The sequence below is a fragment of the Fundulus heteroclitus genome, chromosome 11 (genome assembly GCF_011125445.2).
Source record: "Fundulus heteroclitus isolate FHET01 chromosome 11, MU-UCD_Fhet_4.1, whole genome shotgun sequence".
Classification (NCBI taxonomy): domain Eukaryota; kingdom Metazoa; phylum Chordata; class Actinopteri; order Cyprinodontiformes; family Fundulidae; genus Fundulus; species Fundulus heteroclitus.
The window spans coordinates 10,410,422-10,435,935 of NC_046371.1; the positions used below are offsets into that span (position 1 = coordinate 10,410,422).

Consider the following 25,514-nt stretch of genomic DNA (forward strand, 5'->3'; position numbering starts at 1 on the left):
TTAATAATTTTTGTTACTCTTGTATTTTTCAGTCACCAGAGCCAATCAGATGTCTTCACTCTCAGCGTATGTACAGTGACAAGATCTCCCTTTGAAGCATCAACAGATGGATGCTGTTAGTCTGCATGTTTGTGTAATCATCACATCGCATTTGATGATTTTATTTCACATATGTCTTTGAAAACCTTCAGAAATTTAACCAAGACAACTATAAAAGATTACAACAAAGTGTTGTTCCCTTGGAAGGGAGTAAGAAGAAACTAACGGTCTAAAACATTTGCACTCCCTAGCGAATTGTCTTTTGTCCTTACTTGTTTAAACCAGTAGTTTGCTTAAAAAGGTGCAATGTTTATTCATCTGTTCAGACACAAAATACACTTTATCTTAAAAACAGGGATGAGAAAAACCAACATCTTCGCTGCTTTTATTGCATATAAGGCGGAAAGTAACACCCAGATTCTGCAAATTAAATACACTTCATTTAGTTGTCATTGTGAATGTGATCAGCTCTGTAAAAGTAGGAGTTTTGGCAGTTTGCTCAAAAATAGTGTTTCAACCAGTGATCTCTATTTATTCACTGGATTGCGCATTGGCCGTATATAATACACGTCTCTATGAAGTCACCAGCCGCCATATTGGTACTCCCTATTTTCCCCCAGTAACTAGGGAGTATGTGCGCTACAGCATCGAATAACGAGGATTTTCTCATGTTTAGGGGGGGCTTAAAACTTTTAAAATGTCAAATGCCATATACTTTTATGTTATGTTCTAAAACTATCAAGTACTGAGAAAGTCATGTGCTGAAATATTTAGTATGTTATTTATATATAAAAACATATATATATATATATATAATATAAATAACATGCAAACATAATTTCCTAGTAGTTGATACTTCCACTGACTGTAGAATTATCTATGAAACGTTTTCACACAGCCAGAAAACTGCTTGTTGTTGCAACCAAATCCTATGGGGTTCTGTGAGAGTAGGGAGTAGCAAGATGGCGGCCAGTGACTTCAGTTTTTCGGGCAAATCAGCACTCCAGTGAATAAACAGAGATCTGTGGTTTCAACACAGCTAAAGGAAAGATGGCAGCAGTGTTATTAGAGGAGTGATCGTTGCTGCCCATCAATCTGGGTTACAAGATCTACAGTATTGTTCAGATGGGTTTCCAAAACAAATCTTAAACTGACACCTGCAGAAACACAAATACAGAGAGAAAGCAGGGAGAAACACGATGATAACCAGGTTTTAATGAGGAAAACCAGTACTGAGTGAAACAGGGAGACGCCAGCAGGCATCAGAGGGTGAGATAACTGAGCAGATGAACCGAGCAGCCTTTATGCTTTAGAGTTCATTTAACTCACCCAAGGATCTGAATGATACCCAGGTGAGTTAATGAACAGATGAAGAAAAGACAACAGAGAGCAGGAATGGAAAACACGGGTATACTGCACACAAAATACCACAAACAGGGAATAAAGGGGCAATAATAAACTCAATGTCCATGAACTCTGCTAAAATAGCCACTTCTCAAGAAGCATCTGAATAACTCAACCATAAAACTCCTGGGACTATAAGGCAGAGATGTTTGACTATAATGCAGCGACATCATCTGGGCACCTTTTAGTCATGAAATCAACTATGAATCCAGTCCAAACTGCGTCGTTAACAGGGAAATGGCACCAAACACAGCAGCAAATCTATCTGAGAGAGAGAAGAGTCACCATGTTGCAAAGGTCCAGTCAAAGTCCAGACCTCAGCCTTACTGAAAGGATGCTGTGGGACCTTAAGAGAACTTTGGAGAAACAAATAGCCGTAAACCTCAAAGAACTGAGGCAATGGTCCAAAGAGCAAAAACTGATAGAGACAGGGAGAAAACAGCTTACGCCATTGAATCATGGGGTGTACTTAGTTTTTCACACAGAGTAAATAGTGCCAGGATGGAGTCTGTTGTGTGTTGTAGACAACTGGGAAAGAGCAGATCTGTTTTATCACCGCCTGTCAGGATAAACCCCAGAGCTGAAAGAGGGTGTCCTTCCTTTTCTGCCATGACCGTGAGAGAGTCAGACCTTAATAACGCACGAGGCTATGAAAATGTGGTTCCCTTGGGTTGTTTCTGCTGGTGGATAACCTTCTCTGTCACTCATTACCGATCTGTGCCCTCAGATATTTCCTGCTAGAGTCAGCCGCCTGGCTCAGGACCATCTGCTGCAGCCCACGTTCACATAATTAGATAAAACGTGTAAATTGGTGAATCAGATGTGTTGAAACATGTTTTTCATTTTGAGCTCAGGGGAGCGAATTTTATTGCGATTGAATAACTGAATGCAGCCCTGTGTTGTTTAACTAATAAAGCACAACTGTTTTCCAGAGAAACAACCGAGGATCCCGCGTTTCAAGAAGGTAAGCCGCTGCTCCTCAGCTGCCGTTAAAAGGTTTATCTGCACATCACACGGTATCATCATTCTGTTTCTACAGATCAAACCGATGAGCAGGACTATCAAAATGTATCAGGTAGTAAGTTATTTTACTCTTTAGCAGTTCAACTTGTGTGCATTTTCAAAGTATTTCTTGACGATCTTCCTACATTGCGCCTGTTATATAAAGATTTCCCGCTGTGTTCCTGCAGTGCATTCAGTCAGCTCCAGCGTGGAACATGACTACGTGTAAGTCTCATTTATTCAAATAATTATTTTTTTAAATTACTCTCCATGTTCTCAATATTTCTAAACCCCTCTGGTCCAAAGCGTCACGCATAGAAGAGGAAGACCTGCTGGTTTTTGAGCTGAAAAGCTTCACTATGTCCTGATTAATCAGACTTCTACCACCCGTGACGTGAAGTTAATTCTATCTGAAGCATGAATTAAACCTTTTTTATTAAATCAGGGACTAAATCCATGAAGAAGCAGGATGAATTTTGTTATTTTAAAGGATAAGTATGAAAGATCTGGCCTCTACAGGGAGAAATACCATATTATCTGTTGCATACCTATTACTAATGGACGACTTATGGACCCCCTGAAACCCTATTTATAGCCTAAATCAGTTTAGAAATATCAGCTTCAAGGCCAGAAAGCAACAATCTGTGACACAACAATGCAGCTTGAGTTGCTAAAAAAATCAATGGGCTCCCACATTGTTTTTGGAATTATCTTTGAGATAATTTATCTCAAAGCGCCCCCTGAACTCTTTATTTCTATGCAGCACTTTGAATCATCTTGTGACTGAAAACTGCTTTAGAAATCAACATGCCTCACCTATCTATCGTAATATCGGACATTTTCTTAGCTTTAATTTAAGCTATGTTTTATAAAAATTGGAATTAAGAGCGCTACGACCGTCTTTTTTGTTGATTTGAGTCGTGTTAAGCTTTGTAAAGTTATTAAAAATGTAAGATAAGAGATAATATATCCTTTATTGTCCCATAATGGGTAAATTCGGGTGTCAGTTGCAAAGTCACAGACAAGAGTTACACACAATTTATAGAATTGAAAAAAACAAACAAGCTATTTTAATCTAAAGTGAGTTCTAAAGCAGCAGAGGAGGAGCTTGATCAGAAACGCCAAAATCAACAGTAAAAAAATAATTGCCAGAGTAAATATCGCACAATTATTGATAATATGGCATACTTAGGCAAGAAAGATGAAATATCCAAGTTAACAGTGGGAAAAAAGAACACAAGCCTATTTACAGAACATTATGAAGCAATATTCAATATGCATGATAGTACAGGTGCATTTTGAAGTAGCTAAGGCATGAGTAAATATACCTTAGCATCTGAGAGACTTTAAATGATTCATGGTCAAATCAGAACCCGTGCAACTATTAAAATGTTTGTGAAAAGTTGTTGAGACTGTTGTGAGCTGCAGAGATTTTAAAATCTAACAGCAGCTGGGAGGAAAGACCTGCAGAAGCGCTCCTTAGAGCATCCAGGGTGCAGCAGTCTGTCACTGTCTCCAGCTCTGCAGCAGCTGCATGGGATGGGACACATTAACTATGTTTACATGGACAAAAGTAATGGGAATAAACGGTTAAACATATAAGCTTGTTTACATGATACATAAAAAGGTGTCATATAAAAAAGCCAATTGGAATATTGTGATCAGATTAAGATCAATCGGAATGAAATTTTTTTCTGAATGAGAGGAGAGGTTTATGTCGATGGATAATCTCATGAATTTGCTGCTTATCAGGCTCAAATTATTCCAAATGTGGCAAACTGACGTAGGCGTGACGTATTTCCGCGGCGGCGAGTGGCAGAAATACGTCAGGAAGCAAAACTGTCGAGGCTCCAAATACAACGTTCTGTTTGAAACATTAAAAGAGCTCAAAATTGTTGCTTTACTCTGTGACGTTTAAACCGTAATTAGAACAACGTGCACGTCCAGGCTGGGCGCTTGGAAGACAAACAAACTTGTATAATACTTGTTTGTTTGCTATCTTTTTAGTTCAGCACAGACAGAAGTACTTCTTCTTCTGTGTTTCGGTTTCCTTTTAGGGGAATTTGATAACTGTGCATGTCAGAATGGTTCTATTCTGAATAAAGCCAGGTGCATATACACACACATTAAGATCGGATTAACTAATTGTGTGTTCATATAAACGGTACAGTCCCTCTTTCTCCCACCACTGTCATGAGTCAGAAACAGAGGATCCTGAATTCAGCCAGACAAGCAAAGGTTGAAATAAAAAGGTGATTTATTAACAAAGCAAAAAACCAAAAGAGGGCACCAAACCAAAAAGCAAAGAGGCAGTGTCCAAAAAAACTTAAACAGTCCACAGCCAACAACCTAAAATAAACTGGACAGAAGTCAGGCTGGTCTAATAAAACAAAGTGAGCAGAACAGGTCAAATAATTAAGGCAAAAACTAACAGAATCAGGTAGGGTTTCAGGCAGACAGGGAAAAACTGGCAGGATCAGACTTACCCCAGGCAGGGAAAAACACAAACACAATGAGCGGGCAGAGTGCAAGGAACAGAGGCAGGCATAAGTAGGGGAGTGAGGAGGTGAATGGAATCAAACTAATTAGACTAGGAGGAGCTGATCAGGGAAGTGCCTGGAGGTGGAACTGAACTACTGACATGTGAAAACAGGTTAAACTAAAAAACAGCTCAAGAACCAATCTGAAACACAAAATAAATGACAAGACCCAACCTAAGATGGAACTCAAACCAAGACTGAAACAGGACACAAGCTAAAATAGAAAAACAAGAACCTAAAAACAGAAATTAAAACTAAGGCAGGAACTCAAACTATGACAACCACCTGCACTGGGACAGAGCTGGTCCTCCTAATGAGTTTATCCAGCCGCTTCCTCTCTGCTACAGACAAGCTGCTGATCCAACACACCATAGAAGAAGAAGGCTGATGCCACCACAGAGTCAAAGAAGGAGCGCCCCCTGAACTCTAAAAGACCTCAGTCTCCTCAGCAGGTAGAGTCTGCTGAGGAGACTGCCACATTTGAGACACCCATCGCCAAGCAAATAGATTCACAAGATTTTAGTTCCCTAACTAAACGGACCAGAGGTCCCACTGCAGCCGTCACTGGGCCGTCCTTTACGGTTTGGGACGTTTTCCTGCTCCAACACGGGTGATTCAAATAGTTTAATTAACACATAGCTGTGGTGTCGCGTTGTGCAGCGTTACATCAGGCCTGGACTGGAGACTGGGCACGCAGGTTTCTGGGTCATAATTTAAATTAAAAAACATATTTATAAATGTATTTAATGTATTTATGACATTCTTAAAGACATTTTTAACATGTTTACTCTCTTAAATGTGGGCTGCCACGCTCTATTTAATTTTTTTGGTCCCAGTCCAGTCCTGCTTGTCATAAGGCGTTGATTTGAGTCAGGCGTGTTAAATTTGGGAAAGATCTTAAAAATATCAGTGTGTTCTTTTTACATCTCTCTTTCCAGGTGATGAAGCAGACGGAAGACGTTTTTATCATTCTCTCCCTTTTATCTCTTCTTTCTTTCACCTCTTCTGTTTCTTTTTTTTTCTCTTCTTGTTCTTCCTTTACTCTCCTACTTTCCCATTGTAGTGTCCATATAATTTGAAATTCTCCCTGCAGGAATCACAATAAAGCTATTTACATGCATAAATCAAGCGGAGCACTATGGTGAATGCTGATTGCTCCACTTGTGAAAGCAAAATCTTTCGAGCTCTATTTGGCATTAAGACATCAATTCTTATTGCCACATTGCTAGACAGGACACTGGAAAAAAAAAAATATCAGTGTGAGCACAAAGAAAAAGTTTTGAGAAAGGAGCAGAGCATACCTGTAAGCATTATTTGATCATGAGAGCAAAGTCTCAAGTGTGCGTTTATAGAAATTTGGCAGTTAGGAGCTGAGAGCCAATCAGAACGAAGAACCAAAAAAGAAGTTTGTAAATAGAAAGACTTTGACAGTTTATTGCAGGAATATCTCACTGATAAATATAAATTCATCTTGAGAGATTATATATTCAAGTTTTACAAAGATACACACAGCAGCAAATGTAACAAGTTATTTGTGTGTGCTTCTGTGCTTGTTTGTCTCTCTTGTTGTGTCTCTGCTCTGTCTTCTGTAACCCCCAGTCGGTCGAGGCAGATGACCGTTCATACTGAGCCTAGTTCTGGTTCTGCTGGAGGTTTTTCCTTTCCGTTAATGGGGAGTTTTTCTTCCCACTGTCGCTTCATGCTTGCTCAGTATGAGGGATTGCTGCAAAGCTATGTACAATGCAGACGACTCTCCCTGTGGCTCTACGCTTCCCCAGGAGTGAATGCTGCTTGTCGGGACTTTGATGCAATCAACTGGTTTCCTTATATAGGACATTTTTGACCAATCTGTGTAATATGACTGATTTTGACTTTGTAAAGTGCCTCGAGATGACATGTTTCATGAATTGGTGCTATATAAATAAAATTGAATTGAATTGAATTGACAGTTAGGGTGACCGTCCTGTCACCGCTCAGCGTGTGAATGACTGACTGCAGCTTTACAAGAAAAGCCATTTACCAACAACACTCCCCATCCATCGGTGGTTGGACACCTCTGCGTGTCCAACCACCCCCAAAGAAGCAATCACAGAATTCAACACATTGAATTAGTAGGAAATTACACTCGAAATAGAAACTATGCCTTAAGACTTTTAATCTAAATAAGCCAGAGAAATGGTTACAGCCCTTATAACACGGGGAAAAAGAAGGGGAAAGAGCCTCGAATGAGGTTTTCCATCAGTTTCTTATAGACACGCTTATAGAACGATACATGCCACCCCTGGGAGTTATCTGTTAGACTGTGAAACAGCAAAGACTCCAAGGTTTATTAACATGAGATAACTGACCGTTTGTTTATGTATGCCAGGTCTGTGACGTCCAGAGTGTTATTTTCCCCAATAACTGCTCTCAGCAGCTCCAGCAACCTGTAGTTTCACATAGTATCATAACTCACTGCTGAATAAATTAAAACATTTAAAATGTATAAACTCTAAATCTGAGCCGATGAGGAGTTTTAGGATGATGAACGAGTGCGTTTTACTGTTTGACAGAGCACCGATCGCCGTGTCATTATATGAAAACGAGAAGAACAGGATACTTGGTGAGTACTTTGACCTACACGGTTAAAACCAGATATTTTGATGCACTACATACAAACACTAAAAACCCTAGCTGTCTCATGGCCTGCTACTTAATCAGACTTAAAAGTTCCTGTTTTAGTTTGACCGGATTACCATCGTTATTTATATTAATTCTCACCCTCAATTCTTCAGTTCTCACCCTCATATTGGTGATCAAAACATCGTTCCTTTAAGCCAGGCCAATAACGACCCTAACGGATCCTCATTACAGAGGAGTGGACCAGTTTTGGTTCAATCTGCTGGTTTAATGACTTTAACGACCGCCCATTACTATGGGGGTGGACTAGTTTCTGTTGAATTCGCATGTTATCTAAGCCATTAAAAGGCCTTTGTTTGGCAATGGTATAAAGCTTGGTATTCCACATTACTCCAGACTTTTTGCTTCCTGGAGAGGAACGAAACGTCTTCAACTGCGGAAAACAAGTCCAGTTGCTTTGTTTTTTTACTTTTTTGATTTGAATCAAATGGAGGCACACCTGTGGATATGTCTGTTTCAACACGCTGCTAACTTGTGGAAAAATCTTAAGAAATCAGTCGGGATATCAGGTAGAGACTTGTGGACCTTCATCAGTCTGGTTCATGTATGAGTGTTATTCCAGGATGTCTGAAGGTGCCATCTGTTTAAGCTATTATTTGGATGTATAAACATATCATAGGAATGTCCAGTCATCACATTGTTCGGGAAGAAGGGCTCTGTCTCCAGGACATAAGCAGGGGTGCTTATGTCCTGGGAAAGCTGCAAGGTCCCCGGCTTGAATCCCCCAGACTGCCACTACGGGTCCCCGAGCAAAACCTTTAGCTTCTCATAGCAGCAGCCTGGTGCTTCCCTACAGGACAAATAAATAAAGAAGACATATAAAGATGATTAGTATTATTAAGGACGTCAAATTCAGCGTAAACCGGACTCAGTTACCTCAGCCCGGTCTTCAGGAACGAGTCCAAAGTCCTGCAAACTATACTGAGAAACCTGTTTAACAGCATTTGAACGTTTCTTAATTTGAAGAAACCAATTAAAAATAACTTTATTCTGGCATTTAGGAAACAGAAATGATGTTGGAATCTGATCTCAAACAGGAAGGATTATGTCCTGATGTAGTTTGTGGCAGGTCTGTGAAAATGTGGCTTCAGCTTTGTGATTACGACCAGCTGACGTCCTTCTGAACATGTACAACGTTGCCCTGTTGTTGTTTCCAGAAGCTGACCAGACTCCTGGGATTTATGGGAACGTTTTCCCATCGCTGTCGATAACAGAAGGTAATAAAAGCCCTCAGCGTGAAAAACATTAAAGCTGCAGTCGCAACGTGTCGTTTGATTAATTCAGAGACACTCTCTCACCGAAACAGATGACGATTATGAAAACGCTGAGTTCCTGGAACAGCGAGACAGCGGTAGGTCCTCATTTTTAATTAAAACATACAACGTGAGGTCATCCATCCACATCTTTAATTAAGCTGGACTTTGAGCCGAGGTTTGAGTTGAACAGCAAGATTCAGTAAACCCAGAGATGTAAGATGTTAGTTAGGATGTCTATTAACTAATGTTAAAAAGGGTAAAAAAAATAAAAGAGCACCAATTCTTTATGAACACAATATCCATGCTATCATTGCAACATTTGCACACTACCTTTAATTTCTGCTGCACAATTACCACTAATGTATGCAGGTATAGGAGGTAAATTCATTTAGTTTCAGATTATACTTTTCTACTTTATTAATATTTTTAGGGCCTTATCAGTGTCTTTTTTTGTATGTTATGATGCTGCTGCCCAGTAATTTCCCAGTTCTGGAGTTTCCGAATTTTATGTCATATTTATCGGCAATAGGGTGGACATAAACAAAATGTACCTTAAAAGAAAAACAAATCTAACTTTTATACCAGGATAACTCATTTAAACATTAGTTTGAGATTATTTTTATTCAGAAACACATTCGAGGTACAAAAAAAAGTAATTTTCGTGTTTCCAAGGTTCACCTAAAACATTTTTTGAGTAATAAGACTTTGAAGATTAAACTATTTACTCTTTAGTCATTTTAATGTGTGCAATTTGCAAACTTTTTTTATAGCGTCTGCTTAAATGAATCAACTTCCTTTGCATATATGTTGTTTTTCCTCGACAGATGAGCCAGATTATGTGAATGAAAACGGAGAGGACACCTGAACGCAACACGACTGGTTTAGATGTGCCTGCAGCAGCTCTTCATACTCAAATCTCTGGTCAAACTTTATTTTATGAACTTCCACACTGTTCACCTGAGGAACTTTAAATATCTCAGCCCCTCAGGTGAAACCCGAGGCTGCCATCTAGTGCTGAAAAAATAAATGGTCAATTATTGTACAGTTGAGTCCTGATGTCATTTACGTATATTATTTTGTCTGATTTAACATTAAATGTTTTCACATTATGAAGTTTTTCCTCTCCGAGGATCACCTTGTTGGTGCTAAAACCGCATTTTATGTTATCTTTTGTCTTTTTTTATAGAATATAGTTTTTTATAGAATATTCAGAATAATAAATTGGCTTCCAGACTGAAGCAGGGGTGTCCAAACTACTGGGGGGTGGGCCAAAAACTGTCAGGTCAAAAGTACTCACGGGACAAGAAGATAATTATATTTCTAAAAAATTGATTTAAACATCTGAAAGAATTATACTGAATTTTTGTTTTTACTCACTCAACCAAAACATGCAATATTTTAACTATATATATATATATATATATATATATATATATATATATATATATATATATATATATATATACACATAGAAAAAAGGACATGTAACTTATTGTAGATCCAAAACTTGAAATGGATTTTGCATATTTGCCTTATTAAAAGGAAAGGGTTTCAAACTTGAAAGTTTAATTCATTAATTAAAAAGGACAATTGGGTGCACCTAAGTCTGTTTTTGAGTCATTCACTGTAAAAAGTTATTAAAGGAAGAGTTTGTCTGTAGTAATCAAAAATAAAAAGTCCCCATCTGCATCAACCACCTGTGCTGGACTGAATTCGTATCGTTCTTGAATTGCAGTCCCTGATCTATTGACTCAATTTAAATTTCAAAAATATCTGGTCAACAGTAAATTCTTCCCTTAAAATAATTTTAAAAACTGAATGGTGATTTTTGGGTCAAGAGTTTTGAGGATTTGAAACAGAAATAATTTCTCCAGAAATGGTCAGAAACGCAAATAAAAATGCTTAAAAAAGGTTTAAATAGGAACATTTTTGAAAACTATTTAAAAAGAGTGCGAGAAAGTCTGAAATGTGTTACAGAAATGTTACATTTTTCATCCAAACCACAGGAACATGCATTTTATTTGTCTTTATCCCACAGAATTCACAGAATTTTATGATTGTGCAAAATTAATTAATTCTTTTGGAGGGTTCTGAATGAAGAAATAAGTGCCATTTTATAGATCAAACTGATTTAAAACATTTGTACAGCTATGATACATCAAGAACTCCCCCCCCCCCCGTTTTGTGTTTTTTTTTTTTACAAAAAAAAACCAAACAGATAATTAAAACCTAGTTGTTTTAAACCCGCATTGAGATAGATTTATTTTTTATTTCTTGTTAAAGACCCACTGAAGCGTTCAACTAGCCTTAACTGAAAGGAGGGTTTTCTCTCTCTTGCTCGTTGGTGCGATCGTGAGTCACAGAAGAAGACATTGAGTCTCAATGAGGAGACGAACACAGAGACGGTTTTATTAGCCAGAACAGGTCAGACAGGCGAAGTCAGTCAGTGCCAACAGACAAAAAGGTTAACATCTACAAACACCGCATTAACACCTTCTACAGAAGCTCCACATATACACTATACTCTCATGGTGCTGCAGCGTTGACCTCATGGTGGTGAACGGAGGCTGTCCGTTATGAACGAAGCAGAGTCCTTACCGCTGCTTCACAGCTGGGAACTTAAAGTATCGTTTAACTTTTTAAAGTTAAAAACGGTCAAATACGCATGTTGTGGGTAAAGTACAAGGCTCTCAGTTTGAAAGCAGCCCGTTGACGTAAGGCGGAGCGCTCTACTTGTAAATGACAGCAGATCTGAGAGGAGCACAGACTCTCCTGTGAGTCGCAGCTGAAGGAGTGGGGGGGGGGGGGGGGGGGGATCCTCTGCAGGTTAGGGTCAGGTGTGTTTATGACACTTCTGGGGACGCCTCAGGAGAAATCCTCCACCTCTCACACTCACAGACAGACACACTCCAGCTGGCAGCAGCTTTAGACGCTGCTGAGGGCGTCCACGCCGGGCAGGACCTTACCTGAGGACAGAAAGACAACATTAACCCATGTGGGTCCCCCTCTTTTGGGCTTTTTGAACATTTTTTTGGGACAACTTTGGCTGGGTTTAAGAAAATTAAATAAGTTCTTAATTTGTATCCAGTTTTTACCATCGATTCCCATTTAAAAATGCATTTATTGAATACATCACAGTTACAATCATTTCCATATATGCTGAAATGTCAGAATTTCTTGTTTTATTGTTAATATATGGGGGGAGAGTTAAAAAAAAAAAAAAAAAGAGATTAATAACTAAAATCTGCATTTGTGACCTCCAACGTTCTTCCTTTAATAAGGAATCTAAATTTGCCCAATCATTCCCACCCGTCAAAGCGGGGATGTCCAGACTTTTCGTCTCCGGGGCCAAAACTGTCTCATCGGCCAAAAATATATAATTTACAAAAAGTACTAACCCTTGCAATATTATCACTAAAAATAGTCAGCTTTTCTTTAGGAAAAACAATGTATATGTAACTGCAGTCCTTTCAGTGCATATCCAAAAAAAAAAAAAAAAAGTATATGTACAGAAAGGACTGCAATTAATTAAAAAATACCTTTTGTGTCCAATGGACACTGGTGGAGCCGTTTATTTACGATTATACACAAAAAATAACTGATCTAGGACTCGGATAGCAACCTAGATCAATTTTGCACGTATAATTTTGAATTATACGTGCATTGAATTAATTTTGAATACATCACAGTTACAATAATTTCCATGTATGCTGAAATTATGTCAGAATTTCTTGTTTTATTGTTTAGATACGGGGGGAGAGTTAAAAAAAAAAAAGAAAAAAAAAAAAAAAAAAAAAAAGAGATTAATAACTAAAATCTGCATTTGTGACCGAACATTCTTCCTTTCATAAGGAATCTTCGTTTGCCCAATCATTCCCACCCGTCAAAGCGGGGATGTCCAGACTTTTCGTCTCAGGGGCCAAAACTGTTTCATCGGCCAAAAATATATAATATATAATTTACAAAAAGTAAGGCCAGGCAAGGCAAATTTATTTATATAGCACAATTCAGTACAAAGACGATGCAAAGTGCTTTACATGATTAAAATATAACAAAATAAAACAGAATAAAAGCAAGTAGGAATAAAATGTAGGTAGAAAAAAAGAAAAAAATGGTGATTCAGTTAACTAGAACACTTGAAGGTAATCTTAAACAAATGTGTTTTTAATCTTGATTTAAAGGAACTCAGGCTTTCTGCACCTTTACAATTTTTTGGAAGTTTGTTCCAGATAAGTGGAGCATAGGGACTAAATGCTGCTTCTCCTTGTTTAGTTCTGGTTCTAGGTATGCAGTACTAACCCTTGCAATATCACTAAAAATAGTCAGCTTTTCTTTAGGAAAAACAATGTATATGTAACTGCAGTCCTTTCAGTGCATATATATATATATATATATATATATAAAAAAAGATACATGTACAGAAAGGACGGCAATTAATTAAAACAACCTTTTGTGTCCAATGGACACTGGTGGAGCAATTTATTTACGATTATACACAAAAAAGACAACTGATCTAGGGCTCGGACAGCAACCCTAAATTAACTTTACGCGTATTTTATTTAAATAAAAAAATAAAAATAAGTAGGACGAAGTTTTTCCCAGAGAAAACAAAAAGATAACCTGGATCATTTGCTTCCTGTTGTGCCACTCACCCTCCAGCAGCTCCAGACTGGCGCCACCGCCGGTGCTCACATGGCTAACCTTGTCTTCTGTGTCCCACTTGGCGCAGCAGGTCGCAGTGTCGCCCCCACCTGGACAAAACAGAGAGCAACAGCTTCAGAGGAGAGGAAAAGCCACTCAGGCGCTCCTTACCGATGCCAATTCCTGGGCGACTGCAGGGGGAAATGAATGGGGAACAGACGAGGGACGCATCAGATAGATCATCAATTTATTACAGAGCCGAGATTATTTTAGGTTTATTCTGTTCGTCTGTCTGTGAATCACATTTTCTAACAAAAGATCAAACCAACATATTAGTGCCTAGGAAGAACATCATAGATAGAAATCAGCAGTTAACCAGCATTGGATGATTTTCATCCCGACCGACCAATCACCACCTGGCCAGAACTCTGATTTTATTCATGTCTAAAAAGTAAAAACCCAACAGGGAGTCCTTTAGAACAAAAGGATAAAAAAAAAAATAGAAAAGGCTGTTCCTGCGTAACATCGAGGAGAATGCTAATCTGCAGAATGATTGAGCAGAAGATGCAGAAAACATTGAAATTAAGAATTTGAAGAATTGGAAGAAATAGATGAATTTGAAGAATTTGAAAAAAGTTTAAGGAATTTAAAAATTTGAAGAAATTTGAAGAATTTTAAAAAAATTGAAGATATTTGAAGAATTTGAAAAAATTTGAAGGAATTTGAAAAAATTTGAAAATTATTTTTTTTTTAAAAGTTTCAAAAAATTTGAAGGAATTTGAAGATTAAGAACAATTAGAAGAATTAGAAGTATAGGAAGAATGTGAAGAATTTGAAGCAATTTACATTGATTTCAATTGGAAGAATTTGAATTTACAAATGTGACAATTTGTAAATTGCGTTTTTTTTTTAAATTGCGGTTATATTACAAATGCGATTAATTGTGCATCCCTAGCTGGAATCGCCACACAGACCCGTTATTGGACCATAAAAACGGCTCCACCAGCTCGTCCTCCTTACCGATGATTGTGACGCAGCCTGATTTGGTCACCTCCACCACTTTGTCCATCAGGCTCTTCGTCCCCTTGGCGAAGTTGTCCCACTCGAACACGCCGACTGGACCGTTCCACACGATCTGCTTGGCCCGGCCCACCGCTTCAGCGTACTGCTTGGAGCTCTCCGGTCCGCAGTCCAGACCCTACGAAGGACAGAGTGAGGGAATCAAAGCTAGCACCACCCGACAGGAGAGACGGTAAAAGTTGATCTTCCTACCATCCAGCCGGCAGGGATACCGGCGGCCACGGTTGCGGTGCCGGTGGTGGCCTTCTCGTCAAATTTGTCGGCGGTCACAAAGTCAACGGGCAGCGTGATCTTGACTCCGTTCTTCTCGGCTTTGGCCATCAGGTCTTTGACAATGCCAGCACCCTCCTCGTCGAACAGGGATGTACCGATCTTAGAAGCAAAAAAAAAAACAGCCACCATTTTCCTCTGCAGCTCTCCTTCAACGCACGATTTCAAAAGATTGCAACCAACAACTCATTTTTCATTCCCACTCTCTTACAACACTGCAAAAACGGACTTAAAAATAAGTAAAATGTTGTTAAAATTTGTGTTTTTGTCTTTGATTTGAGCAGTTAAATTGTATTATCTGCCAATGGAATGAGTATTTTGACCCATAAAATGACCCATAAAATAAGACAATTAGACATCCTGCACTTGAACTAAGATGATGGAGATGAGTTGTTCCTATTTTAAGTGCAAAGATCTTATTCCACTGGCAGATCATCTTATTTACCAGCTCAAATCAAGGACAGATACACTCATTTTAAAGAATATTTTACTTATTTTTAGTTCCGTTTTTGCAGTGAATATGGTTGTTTTTGATGAATTATATATGATATGCCTTAAAGTCAGAGGCATAAGTGCCCAAAGGGCGTTGGTTAAGAAAAAAAAAAAAAAAGGTTTGAGGATCGAATCCCGAGGAACTCCGCAGGAAATCAGTGTTGGAGTGGAGAGAAAAATGCGCCACCAATCAGCTCCTCGCTTCCTATGAAGCAACATTTTCATAAATCCTCTTGCTAAACTCTTCCTTTTTCCACACAGCTGTTGCCAAACTGCTACGTGCTCCTTTTACGTGTTTTATTTTATTTATTTTTTTTTTAAATCTCTGCTCAGGCTGAGCTCCAGTATTTGGAGATCATGATAGAAACAGTTCCAACTTAAACTGGGCAAATAAAGCCGAGTTGCAACATCGAGTTTGTCTTTCAAAATCCCTTCTTTAAAAAGGTTAAACCGAGGTTAGGAACTAAAGTCTGTCTGTGGGAGCGCTAAAAAACACACAGAGCGGTTGCACAACACAGCAGCTCAGTAGATAAGTGGACACCTGAAAATAAAGTTTAAATTTTAAATTTAAAGACATTTTAATCATATATATATATAACATTCAGTACAATAAAACAGACTCCTCTCCATCCAAGGCTAATCCACGTTTATCGGTTCTAAAAACACTAACATTGACACAGATTTCCTTTTATAAAAGTCATTGTGTGACACTTTGAAAACTTAGACAGTTTTTAACCCTCGAGGCAAAGACTTGCCCATCTTTAAATGACTTAATTTGCTTTTTAAAAAGCTATTTTAAAAGGCTTGTTGAACAAAAGACTGTCAGGATCTTCAGATTTGATGAGCCTCACTCCCACTGTAGTCATTTCTTACACTGTAACCCTCACAATGTATCGTGTTTCCCATGAATAAATGCATAAAAAACAAAGAGAAGCTCTCTTTTCAAGCAAAACTTGAAGGTTTTTGTTATTTGTCGTCCTGTAAAGCCGGCTGTTTTGCCTCGCTCTTTATGAACGGTGCTACAAACAGAAAGCTGCCCTGCCAAATGTACGACTACATTTAAAGGGTGAAATACCGCAGCAGGAAGTTAGTGAAAGTGAAGCCAGTTTGAGGTCGAGACGTTTCCTCACAGCTCCAGATCAACGTCCGCCTGCTTTAACGCCGACGTCCGGACTTCAGGCCGCTTTAAAAGCTCAGAGCGTTTTTTTATTTGTGGTTGACGGGGACATAAAGAGGAGCTGTGGGGGTTCCTCACCTCCATGTTGTTGAGGACTTTGAGGAATGTGAAGGCCATGCCGCCGCCGATGATCATCTCGTCGACCTTATCCAGCATGTTGTTGATCAGCTGGATCTTATCTTTCACCTTCGCTCTGAGGCGGCGAGGAAGAGGAGGCAGAAACACAGGAGGTTGAAAATTAACTAGAAAAAAAACACGAAGCACAAAACTAAAACCGCTTTAAGGCCTAAAAATGCCTGAGCTACACGCTTATGGTCGACTGGACTTATTGGCCAGTCGTCTTCAAGATCTCTTAGCACAGTTGGAGCAAAACCAGAACCTTCTTAGCCTTGGCAGATAGTTTAAATGGTCAGATACAGGACTGTCTCAGAAAATTAGAATATTGTAATAAAGTTCTTTATTTTCTGTAATGCAATTAAAAAAAAACATGAAATGTCAAACATTCTGGATTCATTACAAATCAACTGAAATATCGCAAGCCTTTTATTGTTTTAATATCGCTGATTATGGCTTACAGCTTAAGAAACCCAAATATCCTATCTCAAAATATTAGAATATCGTGAAAAAGTATACTAGTAGGCTATTCAACTAATCACTTGAATCGTCTAATTAACTCGAAACACTGCAGGGTTCCCTGAGCCTTGAAAAACACTCAGCTTGGTTCAGTAAACTTTTTTTTTTTACTTGGTCTGAGGAAATATTCTAATATTTTGAGATAGGATTTTTGAGTTTTCTTCAGCTGTACGCCATAATCAGCGATATTAAAACAAAAAAAGGCTTGCGATATTTCAGTTGATTTGTAATGAATCCAGAATGTAGGACATTTCATGTCTTTTAATTGCATTACAGAAAATAAAAAGAACTTTATCACAATATTCTAATTTTCTGAGACAGTCCTGTATATTGAACCACATTTTTAGCAACAAACTGCATTTAGACAGAAAACCCAGTTTAAAGAGAAGCTGTGAGAGTTTAGCTTCCGCAGAGCGTCCAGCACCGTCATCCTCCCCCACGTCTCCAGACTTCACAGGAACCCGGGTCAGATCCTGAGCTTCACGTCAGAAAGAGGAATGAAGGAACAGGAGGCGGGTTTACGGGAAGAAGAAAATCCTCTCACCCTCCGAGGATGGCCAGGAAGGGTCTCTGAGGTTTCTCCAGAGCCATGGCGAAGTAGTCCAGCTCCTTCTTCATGAGGAAACCTGCCGCCTTCTGAGGCAGATTAACTCCCACCATGGAGCTGCAGGAGAAAGAGGGAGATATACATTTATAATTCGTCAGAGGGCTCAGATTTAGCATCTATGGAGAAAGCAGCCCATTCAAAGGCCTCTGAGTACGTCCCACAGTGCCGTACAACAGTTTTAACCACCCTAATGTCGCCTTTACTGTGGTTATTTGTGTCATTTCCATTTCTTCATGTGCTGAAAGCCTAAGTTCTTTTAAATCAAGATTAAAAACTCGTTTTGTTTAGAATTGCCTTTGACTCTTCTAGTTAAACTGTTCACTGAAACATCATTAGGTCACGTTTGTAGTCCAACTTTTTTAAAAATCAGCCATTTGTGTTTAGTTTCCATTTTCCCCATCTTTTATCAGTGAGAATGCTATACAGCATTCTCACTTATTGTTTTCCTGTTTTTCTTTATTATTATTATTCCGTCGGCGTGTAACTACTCCCACATACTTCAACCAATTTCAACAATTTCGGTGTCAAAACGTTCGTCTCGTTCCCGGCATGCCTGCTATGACTCATGGTTATGCTAACTTTTACACTTTTTAAAATATTTCACTTTTTGTGCAATTTTTTGGCTGTTCCCATTGAAATTAATGCAAATTCCTTCAAATTCTTCCTATACTTCCAATTCTTCTAATTGTTCTTAATCTTCAAATTTTTAAAAATTTTAAAATTCCTTCAAGTTTTTAACAATTTTAAAATTTCTTCAAATTTTTAAAAATCCTTCAAATTTTTTGAAAATTTTCAAATTTTTCTAATTTCTTCTAATTCTTCGAATTTTTTTTTTTTCAAATTCTCCAAATATCTTAAAATTCTTCAAATTTCTTCTAATTTTTCAAATTCGTCAAATTTTTCAAATTCCTTAAACTTTTTTCAAATTCTTCAAATCTGATTTCAATGTTTTCTGCATCTTCTGCTCAATCATTCTGCAGATTAGCATTCTCACTCGCTGTTACGCAGGAACAGCTTTTTCTAGTTTTGTTTACATTTTATTCCAACTTTTTTTTTTTTATTACTTGCCTTTGCCCACTGACCTGCAGCAGACCTGTATTTTGGACAGTCTCACCAACAATAAACAAAACAGGTATTTATATTCACAACTAGTTTCCAGAAAGGTCCCAGCGGAGCAACAAGAAGTTTCACATTAGGTATAAAAACTACAGAGACAACGTGTTTGTAAAGCACATTTCAGTGTGAGTCTTAATTAAAGAAAATCTACCAGAAACCGGATAATTACGCCACCAGCCAGCCTTCAGCTCACCTGTGAGCTCTGTGAGCCGTCCCGAAGGCGTCGTTGACGTAAACATCCCCCAGTTTGGAAAGAGACGCCCTGAAGGAGTCCGTCTGCTCCTGGGTGGCCTTGGTCTGCAGGACAAAGAGGACAGGAGACGAGGAAGACCGTGAATAAAGAGGTTTGTGTGCCAGCTGGAGCAACAGCCACACTCCCAACGCCTTCTGGATGACGGCTGTTTCCACGGATTTCCATCTGAAATCTATAAATAAACACCTACAGAGAGAGAAAGGCTTTTATTTCTTCTTTTTTAAGTTTTAAAAAAGGCACCACAATCTGTCCTGTGAAGCATAGAAAAAACTAATTTCCTGCTGTTTGAGCGACGGACACTCGTCAGATCTCATGTAGATGCAGCGAGGGGAGGGGGGGGGGGGGTTGGATCAGGTTTCTGCTGCACTTTTATAGCCAAAGGTCACAACTGTCGGACCGCGGGGCAGAAAAAGGTCAAGAGGGTTCTTCAACATCGAGCAAATGTCAGAGACTTGGACTGCTGTCCAGTTTCTGCTGCCTTCCTTCGCTTTCTCCCAAACACACCGACTTATTCACTCAGGTGGGTAAGAATCACCCGCAATGAGTTATATTATCCACAGGAAGGAGTAAATCTACTTTATAAAGTTAATAACCCTAACGTCAAGTAGGGCTGGGCGATATGGATTAAAAAAAATAAATCTCAGATTTTATCATACCAAATCCGATTAATCGATTTTTTCCTCCTTTTTGTTTCATAAAAATAAATTATTTTAAAACCTTGCTTTTTATGTCAAGCATTTCATCAGGGAGTTGACCTGAATTCAAAGTGCAACTAAAAACAAGCTGTGAAACATGCTTGTAAAACAAGATGGCAGCCATGCCATTATAAACAATGAAAATATAACAAAACATTTGCTGCTAGTGGTATTACACATTGAGCTAAGAACAGGCTTCACTGCACTTGTGAACTTCAAACTAAGTTAAAAAAAAAAAAGTAAATGAAGTACCTCGTATTATGGTAAAATAAGTTTCCACTTAACAATATTTTGACAATAATTTTGCCTAACCATATATTCAGCATCACATGCTGTTCTCTTCATGGAAACCCAACGAGTGTATTGGCAAAATAAAATCCAGATTTTCCAAAAATGAAATCTTAAAGAATTGTAAATTCGAATTAATCGATTAAAATCGATTTATCGCCCAGCCCAAACGTCAAGATTGTTGCACTGTTTCTCTACTTTCTAGACAATATTTCCCGTTTAGCTTTAACATTTGATAAAATGTTTTTTGTTCATTAGATGATCTAAAACCTAATGAGATAAAGAATCATGAAGGACCACTCCGGTAATTGAGACTAATCTTAACGGGAGTTTAAATTAATTTAACCGACTGATGCATCTGCAGTACAAATTGAATCTACACAAGTTCAAAAATGATAAAAACCAGATTATAAATTCTTCTAAACTTCAGCCTTCATTTCCCATAATGCTCTAGAACTAAACCCTGATCCTCACGGTCCTGCAGAATTTAGATGCAGCACAACTGATGATCCTTCAAACGATTGCATGAACTCCTCGGCATGCCTTCAAGAGCTGCAGAAACCTTTGCATGCAGGTCAGATGTGAGGAAAACCCTATTAAAAAAATAAAATAAAAAATGATGCAGTACGTTGGACCCAGAGCAGCGACACCATGCCAAGTTCACAGACTTCCTCACTATCTGTAACTGGCAGGGTTTAAATAGGAGCGTGCTCGTCTAGATGCATTAAAAATAGAGCCGTCCTGCAGGAATAAAGCAGCATACCACGCAGGCCTCTGCAGCCTGGAGACCTTCAGGATGAATGCCAGCAGGTCAGAACTGTGGATCTGTCTCAGGACAGGGGGGGAGAGTCAAAGGACAATAAGCAAAAACGTATATTTTTTTGGACTGCTGGTTCTGATCACAAAGGTTCCCGTGGAAACTTATTGCTAAAGAGGACATTCAGTGCAAGAGGAGTGACCCAAAGAGGACAGACCGAGCCTGGCGATGCGTTAAACCCGGCCGGCCGGCAGACACTCGCCTTGTTTCCAGAGGGGTCCTTGCCTTTTCCCTCCTCGGCGACGTGGAAGCGGAGGTTCTCCAGCAGGATGACGGAGCCGGCAGCGGGGTTAGCGCAGGCGGCTTCCACCTCTGGACCCACGCAGTCCTTCAGGAAGGCCACGTCCCTGCAGAGGCCCACAAAGCGTGCTCAGGTTGGGCTACTTATCTAATGTAGCATCTACATCCATTTAAAAAACAGATTCCATTTACATTTAATCTAATACCTCTTTTACATGTTTATTTTTTACAGAAATGTGAACTTTATCGTGGCTTGACAGCCTTGGACAAACCTTTTCTAACTTGAAAATGTACCATGATCAGATAAGAACAAATTACATCGTACAGCTGCCAGAATTCCCTTTTTAAGGGTTTTATCCACATTAAATGAGAATATTACACTTCATCTGCAACCTAGGTCTTTTTTAGCAAAGATCTGTATATTTTAATTGATAGAAAGTTAGGCAACACAAGGATATATCACCTTTTCATCACAGTATGTATACCCTGCATGGTTAGAGGTTAATAAAGATCCCCAGCATCTCAGCAGCTGTGTACGTGTGAATGAAGGACATTAATCCAGTTTAGCAAATATTTTTTTTTCATCATTTAGGTTCAGTTGTTTTAGAATCTAATTAATTAATTAATTAATTCCTTAGCAACAAAGTTGACATGTACAGAGCAGACTTCATGCATCTGGATCTCATTTACTATTTCGACAGGCATGCTCTCTATAATAGCAATAACAAAACTAAATGCAACCAAAAATAACCATTAATTATCATGGATGATGTGTGTGAGAATGTGCTATTTTTTTAGTTGTTTTTATCAGTTATTTGTTATTTATTTCTTATATTGTGTGTAAATTGAGGGACAGAGATTTATTTATTATTTATTTATTATTGTTTTTTTAAAACATATGCACGGATCGATGGCACTTTTTAAATTTCGTTGTTCTTGTGACAATGACAATAAAGTTTTCATTCATTCATTCATAACTTTAAAATTTAATTTGATGGTAAGGATCCCATCCTTTCTCCTGTTCTTTTTTATTTTTATGCCTGTTCTTTGTTGATTCATTGTTTATTGGATTGAGTGTTTTATTGTTGATTCTGTAAGGTGACCTTGAGTGTTGAGAAAGCCGCCTATAAATAAAATGCATTAATTATTAATTATTATTATTATTATTATTATTATTATTATTATTATTATTATTATTATTATTATTATTATTATTATTATTATTATTATTATTATTATTATTATTATTATTATTATTATTCCATAACTGAGATCATGAATCTGACTAAAATCTAAACAAACACCAGAACCGGGCGACGTATCCACCGTTATCCACTCACTTCCCCAGGAGAGTCTTGAGCTCAGCAGCGACCGGCTCCAGGGAATACTTCTCAGGCATGGCGTTGCCATCAGGACGCCCCAGATGGCTCATCAGCACCACGGACTTGGCTCCGTGGTCCAGACAGTACTTGATGCTTGGAACTGCTGCCTTGATCCTAATAAAACATTTCAGATGAACAGTTTTATTTATTTATTTAGCCATTGACTAAAACAATATTTGCTGCCCGGTTAAGGAATTGATGAACAACCCAAAATGAAAAAGCGCCTAACCTCTGGTTGTTTGTGATGTGCTTGTCCTTCATGGGAACGTTGAAGTCCACCCTGGAACAGAAACGTACCGTCATTTAAAGACAAGTCCAGCTTTTTCTGAACACTCTGTTTATTCTGCATTCACAGGAACACGAGAAGAAGATGAGCTAGTTTGTACTAAAAACACAAGAGTCAGTCAAACTGCTCCATCTGTTCTTCTAATGGTGCTTTACGTGCCGATGGCTCCTAAATGCAACAATAAAGCCGTGGTTTGGACAGTAAACCCGTGCAGCAATGCATGCTGGGACCTCACTAGGGTACAGACTTTGTTTAGTAACAGAACCAGCAACCCTTCCATCCTTTTATGGACGCACAGGCCGGCTGCACAGCTGATGCCGTCCACTTTATTAACCCGTAAGCTGAACGTCAACTACTTCCCTCTGTCTCAACAGAGAAATAAAACTTCTTTCCTTCAGTTTTATCTGCCGTTTGGTCAATCGTGTCTTTTTTAAACAGATTATGTATAAACATGGTAGGGTTAGAACCTACAAACTACACAATTAACTGTTTTTTTTAATGCGTAATGGGGCCATGGTCCGATGGCGTGTGCAGCCCATGTGCGGAGGCCTTGGTCCTCGGCGTGGATGACCCGGGTTCGATTCCAGCCTGGGGTCCTTTGCTGCGTGTTCCCCCCCCCCCCCTCCTGTCAGCCTACTGTGTGAAAAACTTTTTTTTTTTAAATGCATAATGCTTGTTACTGTAGATAATGAAGGATGTGAAAACATATTGCTTCATAGATATGAAATAGTTCATTTAAAGTAAAAAAAATAAAAAAATAAAATAAAAAAATAAAAAAAACTGGGGATAATCTTCAGTAGACTGCATACATTAAACTCAATCCTGCTTCACAAACTCTAAATTAACGTTAAAGGTGTTCAGCAGGGAAGTAAAAGGTCTCTGCAGCAACTCTCTGCCTTTTTAGTCCGTTTCCAAAAGGTGTGATCCAGAAAACACCAACAGGGCGGCAGGCTGCAACAGGCCTCAGCTTTGACGAGTGGCGTCACGCGTTCAGAGAGCCGGAGCAGCAATAATGTAGAGCCAAAACGGATTTACGTTCACTTTAAAAAAAATGACTTTTAAGAGACACAGAGCAGCGTTGGCTTTAAGCGGACCTTATCCTATGGCGTCTGGGGTTGCGTCATCAAACCCACATGGCCCTCTGACATTTCCACACATGGTGTCAGGTTCAAATGCTCCCCAACAGCATGGGAGGGGAAGTTTGTTGGAGAGCACACAAAAAATAAAAAAAAGGTGAAAGAAATAGCCCAAAAAACGTTGTTCTGATGCGTTTATACCTGTGGAAAGTTTAGTTAAAAGACATTTGTTCTCAAACAAAAAAAAGAGAAGCATCTAGAGTGCCACGCCTCTGAGTAAAGCATTGAACCATCTTTGGTCTCCTGCTTTCCATTTTTAGCCATTTGTCTGCTTCTGATCCACAATAGATAAAATATAAATTGTGACTTATCTGAAAGTAAGAAATAGAGCCAGAAAAGGTCTCTATTTCTGCTCTCTTAGCCACTACCTGCATTTTATTTAACTTAAAAAAGGAGAGTTAAGTGCTGTAATGTTAAAAGCAAAAAAACAAACAAAAAAACTAGTAGGTCTTAGTTTTGATGCCTTTTAATTAAAAAGTAAAAACAAAAAAAATGGCTTTTCAGAGCCACTCAAATGAAAACTTGTCTGATACTGAGCTGGTTTTATCCATTTTTTGGAGCGTGAGCTACCTGTTCACATTAAACTGTAAAGCTGTGAACTGAGTCAAACTGGGTATTAATCTACAGACATTTTTGACATGATTTCTGAATAGCAGGGCGTGTTAACATCCCTCAGACTGGAGGATATGTGCTGATACTGAACGGCAGGCCGAGCTGCGTGTCGGATGCAGACGTCTCATCCATGCAGCATCTCCTCTCACGCACGTAACACGGATGGAAAACGTGACGACCCACTAAAACACTTCCTGCCGCCTCCTCGCCGGCCTGAACCGAGTCAACCCGAGTTAAAAGTCGCTTTTGAGTCCCAATGAATCCGGCCTGACACAGTCCGCCACCATAACATGGAAGAAAACTATGGCGAACTGATCATTTCCGACTAGCTGCAGTCCCTGTAGAAGCGGCTCCAGGCGACATTAAACGACCCACCTCATGATGACGCGCTTCCCGTTGACGTCCACCTTGTCCAGTGTGAGTTTGTTGGAGAGAGACATGTCGCCTGGTTCTGTTGGTTCTGTCGTTCACCGTCCTGAATGGATCTCCTCCGCTTCCTTCGGCCGCTGGCGTGCTAGCTACCGAGTGTCAGCGGTGACCTTACTGCAGAGCACAGGAACGGCGTGGGGGCGGGGCAAGTCCCTCCCCCGGAACCTGATTGGCTAATACGCCCAGGACTGGCGTGTCCTGATTGGATTAACTGGATGCACGTCCGCTGACAAATTACTTCGTCTCTCCTCCGGTATCTGATTGGCTAATACGCCCAGGACTGCCGTGTCCTGATTGGATTAACTGGATGCACGTCTGGTGACTAAATATTTCGTCTCTCCTGGTGACAGCAACAGCTGATCTTCGTGTTAGTCTTTGTAAAGTCATATATATGCAGCAAGGTTTTCGACAATACGAAGTTATTCTATAGATGTAAGTTA

The 25,514-nt window shown here is 39.1% G+C and overlaps 1 protein-coding gene across 1 annotated transcript; it reads right to left on the reverse strand.

The window, feature by feature from the left end:
- Window positions 1–11,302: 11,302 nt before the first annotated feature.
- On the reverse strand, window positions 11,303–25,199 carry pgk1 (phosphoglycerate kinase 1). The gene is made up of 11 exons (XM_012881448.3): window positions 25,021–25,199; window positions 22,841–22,891; window positions 22,570–22,725; window positions 21,192–21,336; window positions 19,130–19,233; window positions 17,758–17,877; window positions 16,659–16,773; window positions 14,834–15,013; window positions 14,582–14,759; window positions 13,573–13,671; window positions 11,303–11,886 (listed from the first exon to the last, which is right to left on the reverse strand). The coding sequence occupies exons 1-11, from the start codon at window positions 25,083–25,085 to the stop codon at window positions 11,846–11,848; spliced, it is 1,254 nt and encodes a 417-aa protein (XP_012736902.1). The 5' UTR covers window positions 25,086–25,199; the 3' UTR covers window positions 11,303–11,845.
- Between the last annotated feature and the right edge of the window lie 315 nt (window positions 25,200–25,514).

What these genes read in the sequence shown, in the direction of transcription:
- pgk1 (XM_012881448.3), bottom strand. Translation starts at nt 25,085, where the DNA reads ATGTCTCTCTCCAACAAACTCACACTGGACAAGGTGGACGTCAACGGG. An exon ending in AAGTCCTCAACAACATGGAG is followed by an intron (nt 15,014 to 16,658) that starts GTGAGGAACCCC and finishes TTTGCTTCTAAG; the next exon opens with ATCGGTACATCCCTGTTCGA. An exon ending in AGGCTGCGTCACAATCATCG is followed by an intron (nt 13,672 to 14,581) that starts GTAAGGAGGACG and finishes TGTTTTGTCCAG; the next exon opens with GTGGGGGCGACACTGCGACC.